Source organism: Ostrea edulis, chromosome 1, assembly GCF_947568905.1.
Source record: "Ostrea edulis chromosome 1, xbOstEdul1.1, whole genome shotgun sequence".
In the NCBI taxonomy this organism is placed as follows: Eukaryota; Metazoa; Mollusca; class Bivalvia; order Ostreida; family Ostreidae; genus Ostrea; species Ostrea edulis.
Window position 1 is genome coordinate 83605936 of NC_079164.1, and position 18063 is coordinate 83623998.

At 35.3% G+C, this 18063-nt stretch overlaps 1 protein-coding gene across 4 annotated transcripts in view; it reads right to left on the reverse strand.

The window, feature by feature from the left end:
• LOC125678254 (polyhomeotic-like protein 1) overlaps window positions 1–18063 on the reverse strand; it is a 46805-nt gene that overhangs the window by 19198 nt on the left and 9544 nt on the right. For 2 of the 4 annotated variants that reach the window (XM_048916563.2, XM_048916554.2), the window contains exons 1-3: window positions 5567–5706; window positions 3160–3262; window positions 323–844 (exon numbers count right to left, since the gene is read on the reverse strand). In XM_048916563.2, coding sequence (XP_048772520.1) covers window positions 323–844; window positions 3160–3253 — 616 coding nt within the window. In that variant the 5' untranslated portion in view covers window positions 3254–3262; window positions 5567–5706. Of the gene's footprint in view, window positions 1–322; window positions 845–3159; window positions 3263–4860; window positions 4914–5566; window positions 5707–17053; window positions 17135–17624; window positions 17705–17790; window positions 17880–18063 lie in introns of those variants that run through there. The other 2 variants (XM_048916574.2, XM_056163474.1) reach the window with 2 other exon arrangements.

The following is an 18063-nucleotide window of genomic DNA, read 5'->3' on the forward strand; positions in this document are numbered from 1 at the left end:
TAAATGAACTGTGAAGAGCTCCACCCTATACCAGAACCCCAGACCAAGGGGCCTTGAATTTTGGTACAAGCTTTTCTCATCATTAGGCAATCAGAAATTATTATGTATAACAGAAGTTTATATACATGAAAATATCTACCACTTAATCCTGTCAAGCATTCGATATGTACCACAGTCATATCTGGACACAGGACTAAAATTACCGGTAGTTAACAATGACTAACACAACTTGTACTCTTTTACATATGCCTTCTTATAAACTACACATTCATTACCTCACTGTGTTTAATATTTCAAGTATTACTTTTTTTTTTAAAAATACCTTGCAAAGACATTCCTTGCATTGCAGCAGCATTCTGCAACATAATCTGCTGTTGGTTGAATGGATATTGCATGTATGGTGTACTCTGCATTTGGGGAATGACCTGAACCTGTGGTATGGCACTCCGTAAGTTGGCAGCATTGACAGTCATAGCATTAGCTGTCATAGCTTGGGATGGTATACTACCCTGCAATGTTGCACCTGCCATGGCATTTCCAGCTAAGGCATTGGCTGTCATGGCATTTGCCACCATTGGGTTAGATACTGTCATCATGGAGTTGTTTCCAGAGAAAATTGCAGCAGCATTCTGTGGTGTAATGCTAATGGCAGCATTGGTTACTGATGCTGGTTGTTGCTGTGGATGTTGCTGTATTGTTGGTTGTGTAACCTGCTGTTGCTGAACTTGCTGTGGTGTTGTTGGTTGTGGTTGGACCTGCTGCGGTGTTGGTTGCTGTGGAGGTGCTTGCTGCATTGGTGCTACAGTTTGTTGTTGCTGTGTGTTGGCTTGCTGATGTGCATTTCCTGAAAGTAATATGAACATATTGAAAGGTTATAATGTAATCCTATTATAGAACAGTTTAACAAACTAATTTCTATTGGCATGAATTTTTGTAATACACTGTATACCAATATAAAACAAGAGGCCCATGGGCCACATCGCTCACCTGAGTCACCTTGGCCCATATCTGAAGACTTTCCATATATATTTGCATGTAAAACCTTAGTCCCTATTATGGCCCCAACTACCCCTGGAGGCCACGATTTTTGCAAACTTGAATCTACACTACATCAGAAAGCTTTCATGTAAATGTCAACTTCTTTGGCCCAATGGTTCTTAAGAAGAAGATTTTTAAAGATTTTCCCTATATTTGTATGTAAAACTTTGAACCAACCCCCCCCCCCCCCACTTGTTGTCCCATCCTACCCCCCGGGGGCCATGATTTGAACAAACTTGAATCTGCACTATGTCAGAAAGTTTTCTTGTAAATATCAGCTTTTCTGACTAAGTGGTTATTGAGAAGAAGATTTTAACTATATATTTGTATGTAAAACTTTGATCCCCCTTGTGGCCCCATCCTACCCCCGGGGGTCATGATTTGAACAAACTTGAATCTGCACTATGTCAGAAAGTTTTCATGTAAAAATCAGTTTTTCTGGCTCAGTGGTTCTTGAGAAGAAGATTTTTAAAGATTTTTCCTATATATTTGTATGTAAAATTTTGATCCCCTATCGTGGCCCCCCAACCCCCCCCCCCCCAACCCCCCGGGCCCATGATTTGAAGCTTGCAAGCTTTATCAATACACATGTATATGAATTTGGATTTTTATTATCAGATGAGATACATAAGCAGTTTACCCACAAGATATGTAAAAAAAAAAAAAAATAAGGGACCACATCGCTCACCTGAGTCACCTAAGTCCTTGGCCCATATCTAATAATTTTCCATATATATTCGCAAGTAAACCTTTGGTCCTTATTGTGGCCTGAACCTACCCCCAAGGGCCATGATTTTAAAAAACTTGAATTTGCACTATGTCAGGAAGCTTTCATGCAAATGAAAACTTTGGCCCAATAGTTCTTGAGAAGAAGTTTTTTTCCCTATATATTAGTATGTAAAACTTTGATCCCCTATTGTGGCCCCATCCTACCCTGGGGCCAGGATTTTAACAAACTTGAATCTGCACTATGTCAGGAAGCTTTCATGTAAATCTCAGCTTTTCTGGCCCAGTGTTTCTTGGGAAGGTTTTTAAAGATTTTCCCTATATATTTGTTAAGTAAAATTTGATCCCCTATTATGGCCTCATCCTACCCCCAGGGGCCATGATTTGAACAAACTTGAATCTGCACTATGTCAGGAAGCTTTTATATAAATTTAAGCTCATCTGGCCCAATGGTTCTTGAGAAGATTTTTAAATGACTCCACCATATTTTTGTGATTACCTCCCCTTTGAAGGGGGCATGATCCTTCATTTGAACAAAATTGAAAGCCCTTCACCCAAGGATGCTTTGTGCCAAGTTTGGTTGAAATTGGCCCAGTAGTTCTGGAGAAGAAAATAAAAATTTGAAAAGTTTACTCTGTCACGGCGACAGACAACGAACAAATTTTGATCAGAAAAGCTCATCTGAGCCTTCGGCTCTGGTGAGCTAAAAAATGTGATTCTCCACTTGCTATCACATTAATGCAGAAGAAAATTGGACATAAGTTTACATACTGCTAATAGTACTAATAATGTTGGCCAAATATGGTGTACCTATCTGAATATTGAGGGCATATGAGTAAAAATTCAACATTTAGGCTGCACAGCATGTCAGCATCATAAATCTTAAAACCACCTTCTTCCTAACATTGTCACTCAAGAAGTGCTGCACAGTGTCTGTTAATCTACAAATTTAAAGCTGCATTACTTTTGACTAGATAGAGACTAGGCACACATACACCCTGGATAAGTTTTACTTGAGGCAATTAAGATATTTTCCAGTAGTATAGATGGCAGCTTACGTTACACAACCTAAGTTAGCTTCAGGAACAGAATTAGCAGAGTAAAGTTAGAAGAAACTTGACATGGAAAAGTAAATTGTAATTATTGTATTTAATTTTAAGAAGCATCCTAGTGGTTAAACATGTCTGAAGTATTGACTTTACATTTGGCAATGATGTTTGTTTATAGACTATGCCTACAAAAAAAATTATGCATATACCACAAAAGCTTAATATGTTTACAGGAAGAAAAAGTTCTGAATAATTCTAGTATCCTTAAGCTGTTAAGTTTACAAATGTTGAAGAGGGTTTTTTTTTCTTTCTTTCTCATTTTCGACAACATAAATTCATTTACAACCTTGCTGCTGTTGCTGTGGTATGGATTGTTGAGGGGTTGCACCGGGTTGTTGATTTTGAGACTGTGCAACTGCCTGCTGTGATTGATCAGCCATGCCTGTCACCTGAAATGATGTAATATGAAAATAATAACCAAAACAAAGCACTAGCTCATTCAAAGTAATTCCACCCCCTGTGACATCATAGGTTTTTGCAAAATCTTTATTTCATTTAAATTTATGCATGTCGGACAGAAATATATCCTTTGGAGGAATTTTATTCACTGGGTATCATAAAAAGTCTGGTAAACAATTTGATATGAAAATGGTGTATATTTTCTATTAATAATAATCTATATAACAAAAATGCTGTCAAGGGCAATAACTCCTATGCTGGTATTTCTCTATTGTATATTTATTATACATGTACAATGATTTCCTTGATATCCACAATTAATTCATATGCATATCTATAAAGCTGCAGTTTTTTTTAAACTGTTTAAATTAGAATGTTGTCATTTTAGCCAGTATTGTTTAATGAAAATGTGTGATTTTCTGATGTTGAAATAAATGTTTGTTTTTGTATGTCTGACATCTTTAAAAATTTGGCAACATATATATTTTCTTTGGTTATTGATTATAAACCTACATTAAGTGGAAATCAATACAACTTTTCTACTTTAAACCATTAATTTTGATAAGTCCCATGGGGGTGGAGCTACCTAAGTAATTTTCCATTTATCCGATACTTAATTCTATGGAGCAATATTTGCATGTTATTCAATTTGTTTGCACACACCGTTGCAGTTATGAGACTACATCTTTCAAAAAGTAATAATTCAAGGTATAACGAAAGGATAATGAACAATTTTGAATGATTTCAATCAACATGAATGTACGTTATTGTTAAATAATAATGAAAGTGAAGTTGATGAAATTCACATGACTCGCACAGGATTTGAAACTGACCATTTTGCACGCAAGACTTTTTAAAGAGTTATCTGCCCTTGGTAAAATTAAGAAAAATCTAATTTCTAAAAATATGTGTAGTAAATTATAAATTTTATTTCATAAAGAGAACACGTATGTAACTTTTTACCAAGAGATTTGGATAAAAATATATTTTCTTTTAAAAATATCTTAATAAAACATGCTCTTCCCATAGACTTCATTGTAAAAGCAGTGATCAAAATTCCTTTGGTGGATTATTTTCATTTGATGAACCCTTCAAATTGAAACAATGATTACATAACGTGCACCGCCACGGCACATGATACGCCCGTCACATATTGTTCACAGTATAGATTGTACCCATTAAAACATTTTTTTTATATCACCTTAATTAAATGTCACAGTGACCTTAAAGTAGGATGCGACACACCTACCTAAGATGCATTAGTTGACCAATTTTGGTGATTGTAGGTCTAATAGTTTTCAAGTTATGAGCCGGACAAGTTTTTGCCATATATGGCCATATCTTCTTAATGAAAAGTCACAGTGACCTGGTTTTAATGTGCGACACACCTTCTACCCAAGATGTATCTACAGACAAAGTTTGATGATTCTAGGCCTTGTAGTATTTAAGTTACGGGTTGGACACGAAAAAGCTAACAGACGGACGGACATGAACGCCATACCATAATACGTCCCGTCTTAAGACGGGCATATAAAAACCCCACTATCCATTTACTAGATATGAAATATGATCATTATACATTGAATACCTTAATTTCACCTTAAACCTAGAAATCAACAGGCACCTATACTTCCTACCAAAATTCTCTGAAAAATGAGAATTCAGATCAAATGGTAATCTAAATCATGTCAACAATATTCTTGTACAATATATATATATAATATAATATACATGTAAATTTACTTGTAAACATGATGATATTGTCATTTAAATAGCTCATTTATGCTAATGCTTATTATTAAATGTATATTATGTATATATGTGCCGACTGTAAATAATAATTACTTAAATGTCTTATGACCTAGAATTATGGACTTTGACCTAGAAAATCAAATCTCTACTTCAGGGGGAATCCCACAAACCACCTCCATAGAAAGGCACTGGTATGAACTCGGTGAAAAATAAATTTATTGAATAATGTCTTTTAGATTCACTACCATGGCCATCGTAATTCAGGAAAACCATTCGTGGAAAGTATGTATTTGTTGCAAATAAATTGCATCGAGACATTTGTTGTCAAAGTTGAGATTTCCCAAACTAGTAGTGTTAATAAGTGTTTTCGCTGATGATTAACAGAATCTCATAAACTAGACGGACGATAAAGTAAACTGGGTTAATTTATTATGCACATAAAGTTTGATGTAATTATTCATATCGGAGTGGTATCATGGTAGTTTCAAAGTACCTTTGGGAGATAATAAGAAAAGTAAAACGTAATTACGTAAAATAAATACCTGCTACACGGTGGCAATTATGTCAGATTAAAAGTTCTTGCTCTAGTTGCTGATGGAACAATGCCTAGTCCGCCATTGTTTTATTTTTACGGAACTCCTTGAAGACATAATAAACTTCAAAACCGGGACCTGATGAATTCACGAATCCGGATCCGTTGACCGACGATTGGACCACAAGTGCTTGGGTTCAGGTTCCCCCCTCCTCCCATCCGAATAACCTATACGAGTTTATTATATTCTTTTTGTTGGAAATATCTCTAATGCTTGTTTAACAATGTCTTGTATACCCCTAAAGTCCAAAATAAGTCCTTTTCAAAAAATATATTGCTCAGTTGCTGAATAACTGGTGACCGATATTATTTTTAAAGGGCTTATGTTGGACTTTAAGAGTATGCAAGGCATGCATTCTTGACATATATTAAATAGACTTTCAACAACAAAATAATTAAAGGGGTATGGACACAATTTGAGCTGAAAATTTTCAAAGAAGATGGGTGAACTTGGCGAACAATAAGCCCTATTCTTGATTGGGCACTGGTCGCGAATCGGGAGTTTAAAATCCGCATTGATGGTACCCGTAGTTACAATAGATACGGCACCGTACTAAAACGCTGTCCAAAATATGTAGAATTAAAAACAAATATATAGATCATACTTCAAAGAAGGATATTTAATCAAAATCATCATCAGAATTTGTTTCACAGGCAGCATTAAGCGGTTTTAACACACATACACTGATCATACCAAGTGACGGATTTAGAGGGGGCGCATCCGGCGCCCCCCCCCCCTAAAATTTTTAAATTTAAGGTAAATCACGGTATCTTATTTCGGAAAATGTACTAAACGATAAAAGAAGCAATAATTTCTTCCATTCCTGGAGAAATAAATGACAAAATCCTTTGATTTCTTAAATTATTTTATTGGGAGAACCTACTTTTTTCCAAAAAAAACCCTTAAAATTTGGGTCATTTTATTAATTTCACCTTATTAAAATGATAGAAAATAGTACAAATGACTTAATAGGAGAAATATTTCAAGCCCCATAAAATCTGTAAATCCGGGGGTTTCGCCCCCTGGACCCCCACTAGGGCTTCGCCCTGGACCCACTGCCTCATAAAGTGGCGCCCCCCGAACATGTACTAACATAATTGACTCACTTCACAATGGAGACTTGGCCCACTCCATATATGAAAATCTGCTTGAAAAAAATCAAATTTACTGTTATTTTGTGCGTTTTCCCCCCGTATACGTAATTTTGAATAGGATTTCTTCAATGTTCCTTTGAAATGAGCACATCGAAAAAGCATTTTTGGAAACTGGATTGACTAAAATGCATTTTTTTCTTTTTCTGGAGAGTTTCAATTTAACTTTGATAGTTGTCCTTATGTGGGTTCTCGGCTCGATAAAGTCACCCATCTTCTTTTATTTTTTCATTTTTACTGTTTACAATGCATAACTAAAGTATTTCGATCTAACGGTCAACCAATATTTGAATATCAGTTGTTGAGTTACAAGTGAGATATAGCACTCACAATTCTTTGTAATGTAAACAAGGCTCGTGTCATGTTTTTGTTTACAATTGCTTAAAAGAAAATAGCATGGTTAAACGAAAATGAGATGTGTCAAACACTAGAAATTATTCAATTGTGTTCAGCTTTTAAATTTAAAAAAAATCTGCATTAAACGAAACTTTTACTAGTAGATCTATATTATATTCAATCTATGTAAACAAAAACATGGCACGAGTCTTGTTTACATAAAAAAGAATTGTGAGCTCTGTATCTCCCACGTACCTTGACAACTGACAATCAAATTTTTGTTGACCATTAGAAATACCTTAGTTAAGCATTCTAAACATTAAAAATGAAAAAAATAAAATTTGAAAATTTTCAGCTCAAATCGTGTCCATGTCCCTTTAAGTCAACTAGTGTATTTTATTCAGAGAGGGTTTTTAACATGTTAGCAATGTCAAAACATTTACAATGCTATATACATGTAATTTACATTCACTGAATATTTTCTTATATTTCTTTTGAAATTGACATTGCTTTCATCATGCACTAAATACATGTTTGTTGCAAACTAGTTGGATCCGGTTTTCTAGTACCACGTTTCTGTCTGCAAAATCATTACCAAATATGGAGTGCCATCAAGGTCAAAGGGTCAATGACTCAGTGTTCCATTTAACTTTACAAATGGGTCAACCATATGATATTTTAGATCTTAATTCTAGTTTATATCTTTAATAATGCATAAAAATATAAATATGAATAGAATGCTTTGTTTGTTGTTTCATCGGGTGATGAATATAGCTAACACTGCAGAAAAAAAATTGCATAACCCGCTTAGTTTTGTTTGTTTGTAGATATGCAGTTGGAGAAGATTTTCAAAAATTGGTCTGTTTTTGACCCACCCCTAACACAGGCACCTGAGGTATAGATATTACTACCCACCCCCTTTTTTTAATATTTGGGGGGGGGGGGGGGTGGTGGCAATAATTTAGATCTTAATTCTAGTTTATATCTTTATATAATAAAATACACTTTGTGTATTTTATTATACCGGTAGAAGGCCAATCTCTAAAGCTTACAAAAAGCGTGAAACGATTACATGAATCAAGAGGGATGAGATAGACTTGGGAATTCACACATTTCAGAGAAATTATTGCCACCCCCAAAAAAAATTATCAAAAAAAATGGGGGAGGGTAGTAGTAATATCCATACTTCAGGTGCCTGCGTGGTAATCAAATTTACAATTTTGGTAAAGGACTACCAGTTCTTTCTAAATATCCATTTTTTAGATTCAATTTAGTATTAATAGCAGTAAAGAAGATGTTATTCAAGTGTTTTTGACATAAACACTATATACCAAGTTTGGCCCCACCCCGGGGTCAGAACTCTACCCCGGGGATCATGAAATTGACAGTTTTGGCAGAGCCTCCCTGCTCTATGTACATCACTATGCATTTGGGTTTTCTTGCACGTGTGTGGTTCTAGACGATTGTTTAAAATTGGTCAATTTTTGCCCCACCCCTAAGGCCCCAGGGGTGCAAGAGTCCTAAAAACTACAATTTATGTCCTCCTTGTCCTGAAGATGCTTCATACCAAATTTGAAAAGAATTTAATTGGAATGGTAATTATCAAGAAGTTAAAAATGTTCAATCGTTAACCATAGGCGTAGCTTGGGTTTGAATATTACCGGGGCAGGGGGTCTGGGGAGCTGGGCCCCCCCAGAAGCTATCGACATATTAACAACGTAAAAGGTGTTTTGTGTTTTTTTTACCGAGGCAGCTGCCTCGGTTGCCTCAATGGAAGCTACGCCACTGTTAACACACGACGGACGCAGACCAATTGCAATAAAACAGTAGTTAACTCAGGTGACCTAACTAGAGATTGTTTTTACGAAAAATAAATGTCTTCCCAGCTCCCAAAATTGGAAGTGTTCCAAATGAATCCCCCCCCCCCCCTTAATGCACTGCATGGTATGGAGGAGAAAGCATGAACAGGAACATACACATGATGAACTCTGATAAGCAATATACATACATATATTTGGCTCCAGTTTTTGGCACTCTAGTTTTCCTTTTAGCTCTTACAAGTTTTTTGTTATTTCGAATTTCCAAAATTTCGGCTTGAGCATCACTGAAGAGACACTATTTGTCGAGATGCGCATCAGTTGCATCAAAATTGGTACCGTATAAGTTTTACATACACAGTAGAAGTGTTCACAAACTATTATACATCATCCACCCCTCTTAGATCCACTATTAACATTTAGGAAACAATAACTGAATTCTCCCGTCCCGACAATATACACATCTTCAAATGGCAACGAAGCATTGTACAAAGTTTCAAGTCTATCCTATAAGCCATATAGGAGAAACGCTTACAAGGTTTTGTGCTAGACAAATAGAAAGTACAAAAACAATGCCCCCCGGGAAGAGAGAAGATATAATTGTGTATATCATATGCTCTATTCATTTCTTGCAAATTGAAATGTTTGCAAAATATAAAACTTTGTTCAAATTTAACCTCTCAGACAAAAACTAGGAGCGATGTCCGAAACGTGAATTTCTATAATTGGCCTTACAAGTAGCAGGAAATAACATGAAAAACGATACCTACACATACAGACACTGAAACCAAGAGCCTGGATCGCTCAGGGGCGTAGTTATGGGGGTTTGATATGAACTTCAATAGGCAGTCTGAGGTTCTGCCCTAAGGACATATCCCTGGGGAAGCCCCCAGCAGCTGGTGGATTCATGGAATTTTGACATGGAGTAAGTAACACCTTCCGGAGGATACAAATTTCATATTTATCTCGGATGATTTGCAAGCATTTTTATGCTATTCAAAAACAAAATCTTGTAGAAATTTAAACTTTATGAAAATGCATGTATTTTGTTAGATTTTCTTGATATTTTTGAGAAAACTGGTTAGAATAAGGTAAGAACAAACACCATTCTTTCCTCAAGATAAAATTTGTAATAACTTTATCTAACTTAACGGAAAAGGTGTTACACGTCTCATGTTAATTTCCCTAAAGGTGTTGCACGAAAGATCGATAACATCAAGTTATTCAAACACATGTATATGATATTTAACCATATTGGAACTTGTGTGTTGATTCAAACATTTTTGAAAATAAGTTTAAAAGATGTGTATTGACAAAAATTAGCCAAAATAATTCGAGTTTAAATCAAGAAATATGGGATTTATATGATTTTTAGCGTTAAAATGAAGGGGTATCCCCGAATTTCAGAAAAACTGCCTCCGTGAAACAAAATAAATTTAGCACGAATTGAATGTTCTTCGAGTTTTCCACTAAAAAAAACTGTCGCTTTGAAATTTTGTTTCACGGGGGCATTTTTGTTTGTTTGTAAAATTCAAAAAAATCGAAACCACTTCACTGATATTATTTTCAACTTAACCTGTACGTTAATTTTCATTAGGAACGTATGGTCTACTGTGTGGTTCAGTGGGTAAGGTCGTAGGATTTAATATGTAAAGATGTGTTCTTTTTTTTAACGACCGGGTTTGAATCCCTCACGAATACATTTTTTTCATATTACGTTTTCCATCTAGATTTTTTTTCTTAATTGAAACATACTTCTAGTTTTATAAATGCTTCCTGTCAAATCTCTGTTCGTTACAATGTGCCGGGTTTGAAATAAGCTTCCAACATGGACACTGTTTAGTTTGTGACTGAGACTCGCTGTAAACAGCCTAATACTGCATACAATACCTGTGTTTTAATAGTCAAGGTTGCTAACGTGAACTTGTATGTTTTTCTGAGTGAAAGGTGATAACAAAGGCATAATATGTTGTCTTTCACGAAAAAACCGTTGTGAACTTTGCAAAGCTCTGAAAGAAAAACTAGGCCAAACAAGGTAAATAACCTTAAATGTTTTCAGGTGCATGTACATATAATTTTGTTGAAATTTATCAATTCGCATTAAACTTCCACATTTTGTTTTGTGGTCAGAGTCACGTACAGTTGCTTGTAGAAAATAATTCATACTAGTATAAGACTGTAGTAGTATATAACATTAGACATTTGATACACTCGTAACCGTATATTGTTTCCGATACTCAGAAGGGAAAAAAAAAAACACAATTTAAATTTCACGATTTCAAAAATTATGTTTAGACTACATGTATAATGTACTGACACATAAAATCTATTAGGTTTGCCCTTAGTGCTGGGGAATCCTACGTATTTTTAAGTTTAGGAATTTACAAAATTGAGGAAAGTAATTTGTCTCAGCTAAATAATAACTATGCAAATTTACATTAGTCATAATTAACCTTACTACCGGTAACCAAAAGTTAAAAGTTGCAAAGTCCACCAGTGTTCATTTATTTGCATCTTGCAATTCATTGACGTTGCACTTGTGTCTGTTATTTTATTCTCATTTCTGAATTTATGGTTGGTTTGACTTTGATGGTTTCCTGTGACTGTTAGTACACACGTGCGCAGATAGGGGTTAGGACTAACCCCCAACTGGGCATGCTTGGAATTTCGTGGGTGTTAATTCAGACATGCGCAGTTAATCTCCTAAATACATGCGTTTGTCACTTTGAAGATAACAAATGTCTCAAAGAGGATAAAAGTCCTTGTTGCCTGTCCCCCCCCCCCCCCCTTAATATTTTATTCTATATACATGTATCTATTACTTGAGGAGGTTTTGGGAGTATGAGCGTATACACCTCATGGTAGCTACTCTTTAAATCTTCAAAATCGCGCTTCATTTTCAAACACACACAGCATCTGTCAATCGGACAAATGAACATATTATACTGGATTCCGAAACTTCACAAAAACCCTTAGAGAAGGATTGTTGGATCCAGTAAATGTTTTACCAATCCCGATCTTCTCTCCTCACGAAAATATAGACTGCTGCAAAGGAGAAACTTCAGACATATTGTGCCAAACACATATGCCAGAAGTGGTGTAAATCAAATGTTGACTCTAAAAATTTCTAAAGAACTTTTAGTTGAAATCACAAACCTTGAAGTGGTGCAAATCAAATGTGGATTAAAAAAACAAATATTTCAAGAATGTTAATTTGAAATCACTAAACTTTCCCCAAATTAACAGCATCAAAATGTATGACTTTTCATATAGTATCCAGAGAGATCCCTGTGTCGGTGATTTTTATGCCATAACTAAAATTTTTAAAAAAAAATCTAATTCTTTTATTCACCTTCTTTTTATGGGGCCTGTCTGAATTATGCCAATTATCAACAATACGGAGTACTGTAGTTTACTTTTCCTTCGCAAGGATACAGATGTATTTAATTCACAAAGACATAATTTTTGCCAATCATTATAATTCGTCTGCTATATGCAAGTTTATTCATGAGAGCTAAATTTTCGCAAATGGCTAGTCATGCGAAATTACAAACATAATGTTTTTGCGAATAAAATGTGATTTACAGCAAATGGATATCAACAATTCCAAGTAAGTGAAAGTCTATATATAGAAAAACAAAAACACAAGACATCTTCTCATTTATAAATAGATTCTTAGTCAGTCTTGACTAAATTTTGACATTGAAGGAAACAAATTCCAAAAATCTCAATTCCACCCTCCTTTCAAGAAGGATCCGTAAAATGCAGTCCTAAAAGCTAAAATGTGTAAAAACAAATTATTGCATGCTCCCATTGTGTCTGTGGTGTACAATAACAGACTGATTTTTTTTTTTAAACCACATATGGTCATGTGTATAAAAAAAAAAAAAAAAAAAAAAAAAAAAAAAAAAAAAAATTTTACAATACACAAAATTAAAATTGATTACACTACTGGCAGTGAATTGGAAAAATAAAAGAATAGAATACTGTGAAATCTTGAGAATTCACAAGGGGGGGGGGGGGGGGGGGGTCAATTTTCATAGATTGACAAGGCTTTACAGTTCTATTAATAGTATGTTATTTCATGGTTTCTGTATGTCTTAACTATTAAAGTAAGCAGATGTATTTTGCTGAAGTTTAAAATCTGTTAAATACTGTAGGTGTCCAAAAAAAATCTATACCAATTGAGCCTTTAAAATAAACAATGATTCTCCAGTACATAAAGATGACAGTTCATAAAAACAAGCTTGTTCTGTCAATAACACATCATTCAATTCTAATAAAAATGGAAATGACTTCTTTTTTAAAAATGAAAATTATACTAAGGGCTGTTCCAGTAAAACATAAATGGGATGGGGGGCAGGCACTTGAAAATTAGGATGACCACCCATATCTATAAGTGATTTTGGTTCACTCCTATCCACCCAGAGGCAAATAATGAAGCTTTATAGGCACCTACAGAAGCAAATCGATTTATTCAAAAAGTAGAATTAATTTAAAATATTCCAAAATTAGAATTTTTTCTCATCATACAGCACAAATAACTTTTTGATCTTGATATCAACTTTATTTCAGTATTCAATACATGCAATTCTCTTTCAAGCATAATTTACAGAACGCCAAGATTTCCTCTGTCAATCGTATGTTCTTCTGATTATTTTCTCACAGATTATATGGTTTGGTAAAATAACCACCCATAGAAGCAATTTTCATGTAAAAGCCACCCACCACAGAATCAACATCCCACCAGTGTGCATCACCCACCATAGAATCAATATCCCACCAGTGTGAACCACCCACCATAGAATCAATATCCCACCAGTGTGCACCACTCATAGATTTTTTAAAAACTGCCTTCCCTGGGTACCCCATATGTTTTAATAGAGCAGTCCTAAGATCAAACATTCAATATAACACAAGTGATATGAGTAGATGTATAAAAATACAAGTCTAGATTGAACACTTGGGCATAAAATTTGCATAATGCAAGAGCTGCAATTGCTTAAAAACATCTTCCCAATTCATGTCCTACTAAATAGGAGGACAGTGGCAACAACCACAGCTTGAAGTACATGTGCACTGTTCCTGAGAGATGAAGTCCAGCCACAACACATTCATCACACAACAGAATACTTGGTAAAGAGGAAGTCCCTAAATTTATCAAACTTTACGTACAGATTCGAAATGTCTTCATTTGCATCAATTTCCTGTAAAATAAAATAAAAATGGTGTTGAAAGCGAAGGAACAAACACTACGTGTAGCTCATCAGTATATGCAATACAAGTATAATCCTCAGCAGCGACAAAATACTGTCTCTGTTACAGGTACAGGATATTTCATACAAGAGTTTTTCCCACCATGATTTCTCTTCTGTATCTCATTCAAGGTATACATGAAAAAAGAAATGATGCCCATGGGCCTTAACAGTCATAATTCATTGTCAAAGAATGGCGAGAAGTGATAATGCAGATGCTCTGATAAATAACAATAAAGTGCCATTGTGTCTACAGATGGACGGACGGACAACCTGATTCCAGTACATCCCCCCACAAATTTGTTGTTGGGGTGGGTGGGTGGGTACAATAAAGTGCACTGTGGCTGCACTCGATACAGCTGTCAGAAGTTTAGTCATTATATACAGATAAAAGTGCACGATACAAAATCATGTCAACCTTAATTGGTACAAAGATTGCACCAATATCTTTGCTTTTATATGTTGGTCCGAGGTAAAATCAAGATCATTCCTTGTAATGTGTCTATTGCACATTGCTTTTGACTTGTCAATATATCTCTTGAATTCTTCCAATAACTAGAGAAATATTCCAAAACATATTTTGATTTTCTCACATATTTATAGATAATTTCTTTCAAATGGTATGGATTACTTATTTTGGGTTGTACAAAGATTATACTCATAATCTTTAACCAGACAGACGTAATTCTCCTATTGAATTCTGAAACACCACAACTTACTCCCAAGGGACTAATGGAATCTTAACTGAACAGATTAAACTGCTTCAAACACCATCATAATTCCCATAAGACAATTCCTCTATCTGTTCTGTGTTGTGGTTGTTAAGTCTTTGCAAATTTTGTATTACGATACTGCAATATATTTATATCAACAAGATAAGTATTCATATCAATTGTTAAGCCAATTCAACTTAATTAGTAGATTATCATCTGGGGGTCACAAAAAAATATGGGGCGGGTGGGGGGATTTTAGCTTAAGTTTTATTTCCCCCCAAGAAAAAAAATTAATGACAAAAGGCATCACACAGTGTTATCAAGTTAACATTCAAAGAATCCTTGGTAGAAGATATAAAACCAACATTTCTGTGACTTAAATCATTCACTCATGTCACAGGGAAGCAAGTTTGTTTGAAATCGTAATTTTAGCGAAAATAAAAAAATTTGGGGAGGGCCCTTTTTTGAGGGGCAGGGATGATAATATATCAAATAATTTTAATTGGCCTTATGTACCCACATAAAAAAAAAACAACAGAAAAAGGTGCATCTTATTGAACAGGGTTGGATCACCTTTCTTACAGCATTGGGTTTTGTTTTTTTCAATACATGTACTAACTATTTAAAAAGTTTTAATGACCCAATTTTAAACTACAATTTACATTTCTTTACAGATGCAAAAATTGACAAAGTTTGTTGATTCTAAGACATATCTACAGGAGCCAAAAAAAAGGGGGGGGGGGGGGTTAAGCCATATATGGCAATACCATCTTAAATTTGATTATTCTAAACGTAATAATTGTCCTGTTGTAAGTCGAACAAGATTTTGCCATATTTGGCCATAACATCTTAATGCAAGGTCACATTGACCTAACTTTAAAGTGTGACCCACCATCTCCCCAAGATGTATCAGCTGAAAAAGTTTGATGATTCTATGTCTCATACAGTCTAGTATTTAAGTAAGAGCCAGACACAAAGCAGGACAGCCTGATGGACACAATGCCATACCACAATATGTTCCGTCTAAAGACGGACATTTATAAACTATTTGACCTACCTTGGCCTTAAAGTAGGTCATGGTGCACCAATCAAGTTGACTGATTATGTATTTCTGAGAGAGAGAGAGAGGTTGTGACAAAATTTCAGGGCAATACCTGTACTCGCAACAAAACAAGATTGCTATGCATCGCCATGTACCCAATTGCCGCAAAAAAAGTTTAAGCATAAAAGTCCTATTAACTCCTGAAAAATTTGTGGAATCAAAATTGCGGTGGAATATGATCAACTACAAATTGTGACTTGCAACGTTTGAACAAAATCTGTACAGTGGTCTCCACAAAGTGTTCTTATATTGTAGCATGTAGAATGTACAAATTCTACCAAGTCCCATAACTCCTGTAAAATTTGTTGAATCAAAATTGCGGCACAATATGATCAACTACAAATGGTGACAAACAATCCTACAAAATCCGTTGAGCGGTTTCATAGGAGTTGCATCCATAAAGTCAAGTGAGACAGATGCAGACCGGTATTTCTATGTCCCCTTCCGTGTTGCAGTGGGGAAAAAAAAATATCTGATAAACTCTTTGACCTACTTAATTTTAGGGTAATCCAGCTAAAATGCAAACTGAACTTGTATTCCCCCTGAGAGGAAGTTTGTGACTAAATTTCAGAGCAATATCTGTATCCGAAACGGAAAAAGGTTTTTTTACTAAGTGATATTATGACCTTGAGAAACAATAGGCATCCTTCACTTGGCGTAAGGTGTATGTGTACCAAATTTGACGGCCCTAGCCCCAACGGTTTGTCTGTACTCTGCCTACAAGTGATACTGTGACTTTGAAGAACAAAAGGCATCCTCCACTTGGCATGAGGAGTATGTGTACCAAGTTTGATGGTCCTGGCCCAAATAGTTCGGTCTGTATTCTGCCTACAAGGTTTTCCTATTAACTGATACTACATCCTTGACCTTGAAAAATAATAGATATCTTCATCTCATCAGGTGATCAAATGTACCAAGTTGTAAGATCCTGGAGCTTTCAGTTCATTTTGCCTACAAGGTCCAGACAGACGGACGGACGACGCCATACCATAATACATCCATCTGTGACGGGCATATAAAAACTGAATAGAAATTGGATCCAAGTTACAATAATTCACTCACATAAACAGGGGCTGGCAATTTGAATTTGATCTGGTGAGTCAGCCAGTTTTCATGGAGATCATGGAGAGACTGCAAGTATTCCTGTTAAAAACAGCATGCTGTGAGAAATATATTGTGAGATATTGAGTATTAACTGTAATATCATACCACATCTTCCATGAAAATAGAAGCACCGCGCCCACTAATTAGGACATTCAAGTATATGTAAATCAAAATGCGCATTTTAATTTGCCTGGTTCCCTGTCCCTACTATGCTCCGGCCGCATTGTCTTTGTCTGTGAGCCAGGTAACCAGGCAAACGGTTTAGTTTCACTTGGATATCCTTGAGTGGCTTCCATCTTAAACTATTGTATAAAGCATTGCGTAGTGGATTCAGCTGAGGATTACCAATGCATATAGCAAGAAACAACAACTCTGGATAAAGACTGTTTACGCATTTTGTTTTCTAAATGAACCCATATGCAGGTGGTGCAAACATCGGTCATGCGATCCAACCTTTAACCAATTTGAGTCAGTCATGCCAGCATGATCGACAGTTTTCCACAACTCTTGTTAAAGCACACACACTTACAAGGGGAACATCTTTTTCTTCCATTCTGTCCCTTTTTCTGATTCTTCCTTTACATGTCTTAGGATCAGCTTTCAAATACACTGCAAAATGTAAATAAATAAAAATTTCTTTATATATGTACAACATATTCTTTCAAAATTCGATGAATGTAGGGCGCTACACTTACCAATGATGTCAACTTTTGTGTTCTCCTGTTGTAAAATGAAGTCATAAAATTCGGACAACACTGCATAGTCTACCTCAGGCATCAGCTTGCTGTCAAAAGCACAAACAGTTAACATGATAATCTACAGGAGTTTCAGCAAAGTATTTCATTTTTCAAGCACAATTTGAAATCGGAAACTTTTACATCTTTATCAGTGGTAGTAGCCTTTTAGATCCAGCAAGAAATCATATGTGTATTGTCCATATTTTCAAAGCAAGGTAAATTAATACAAGT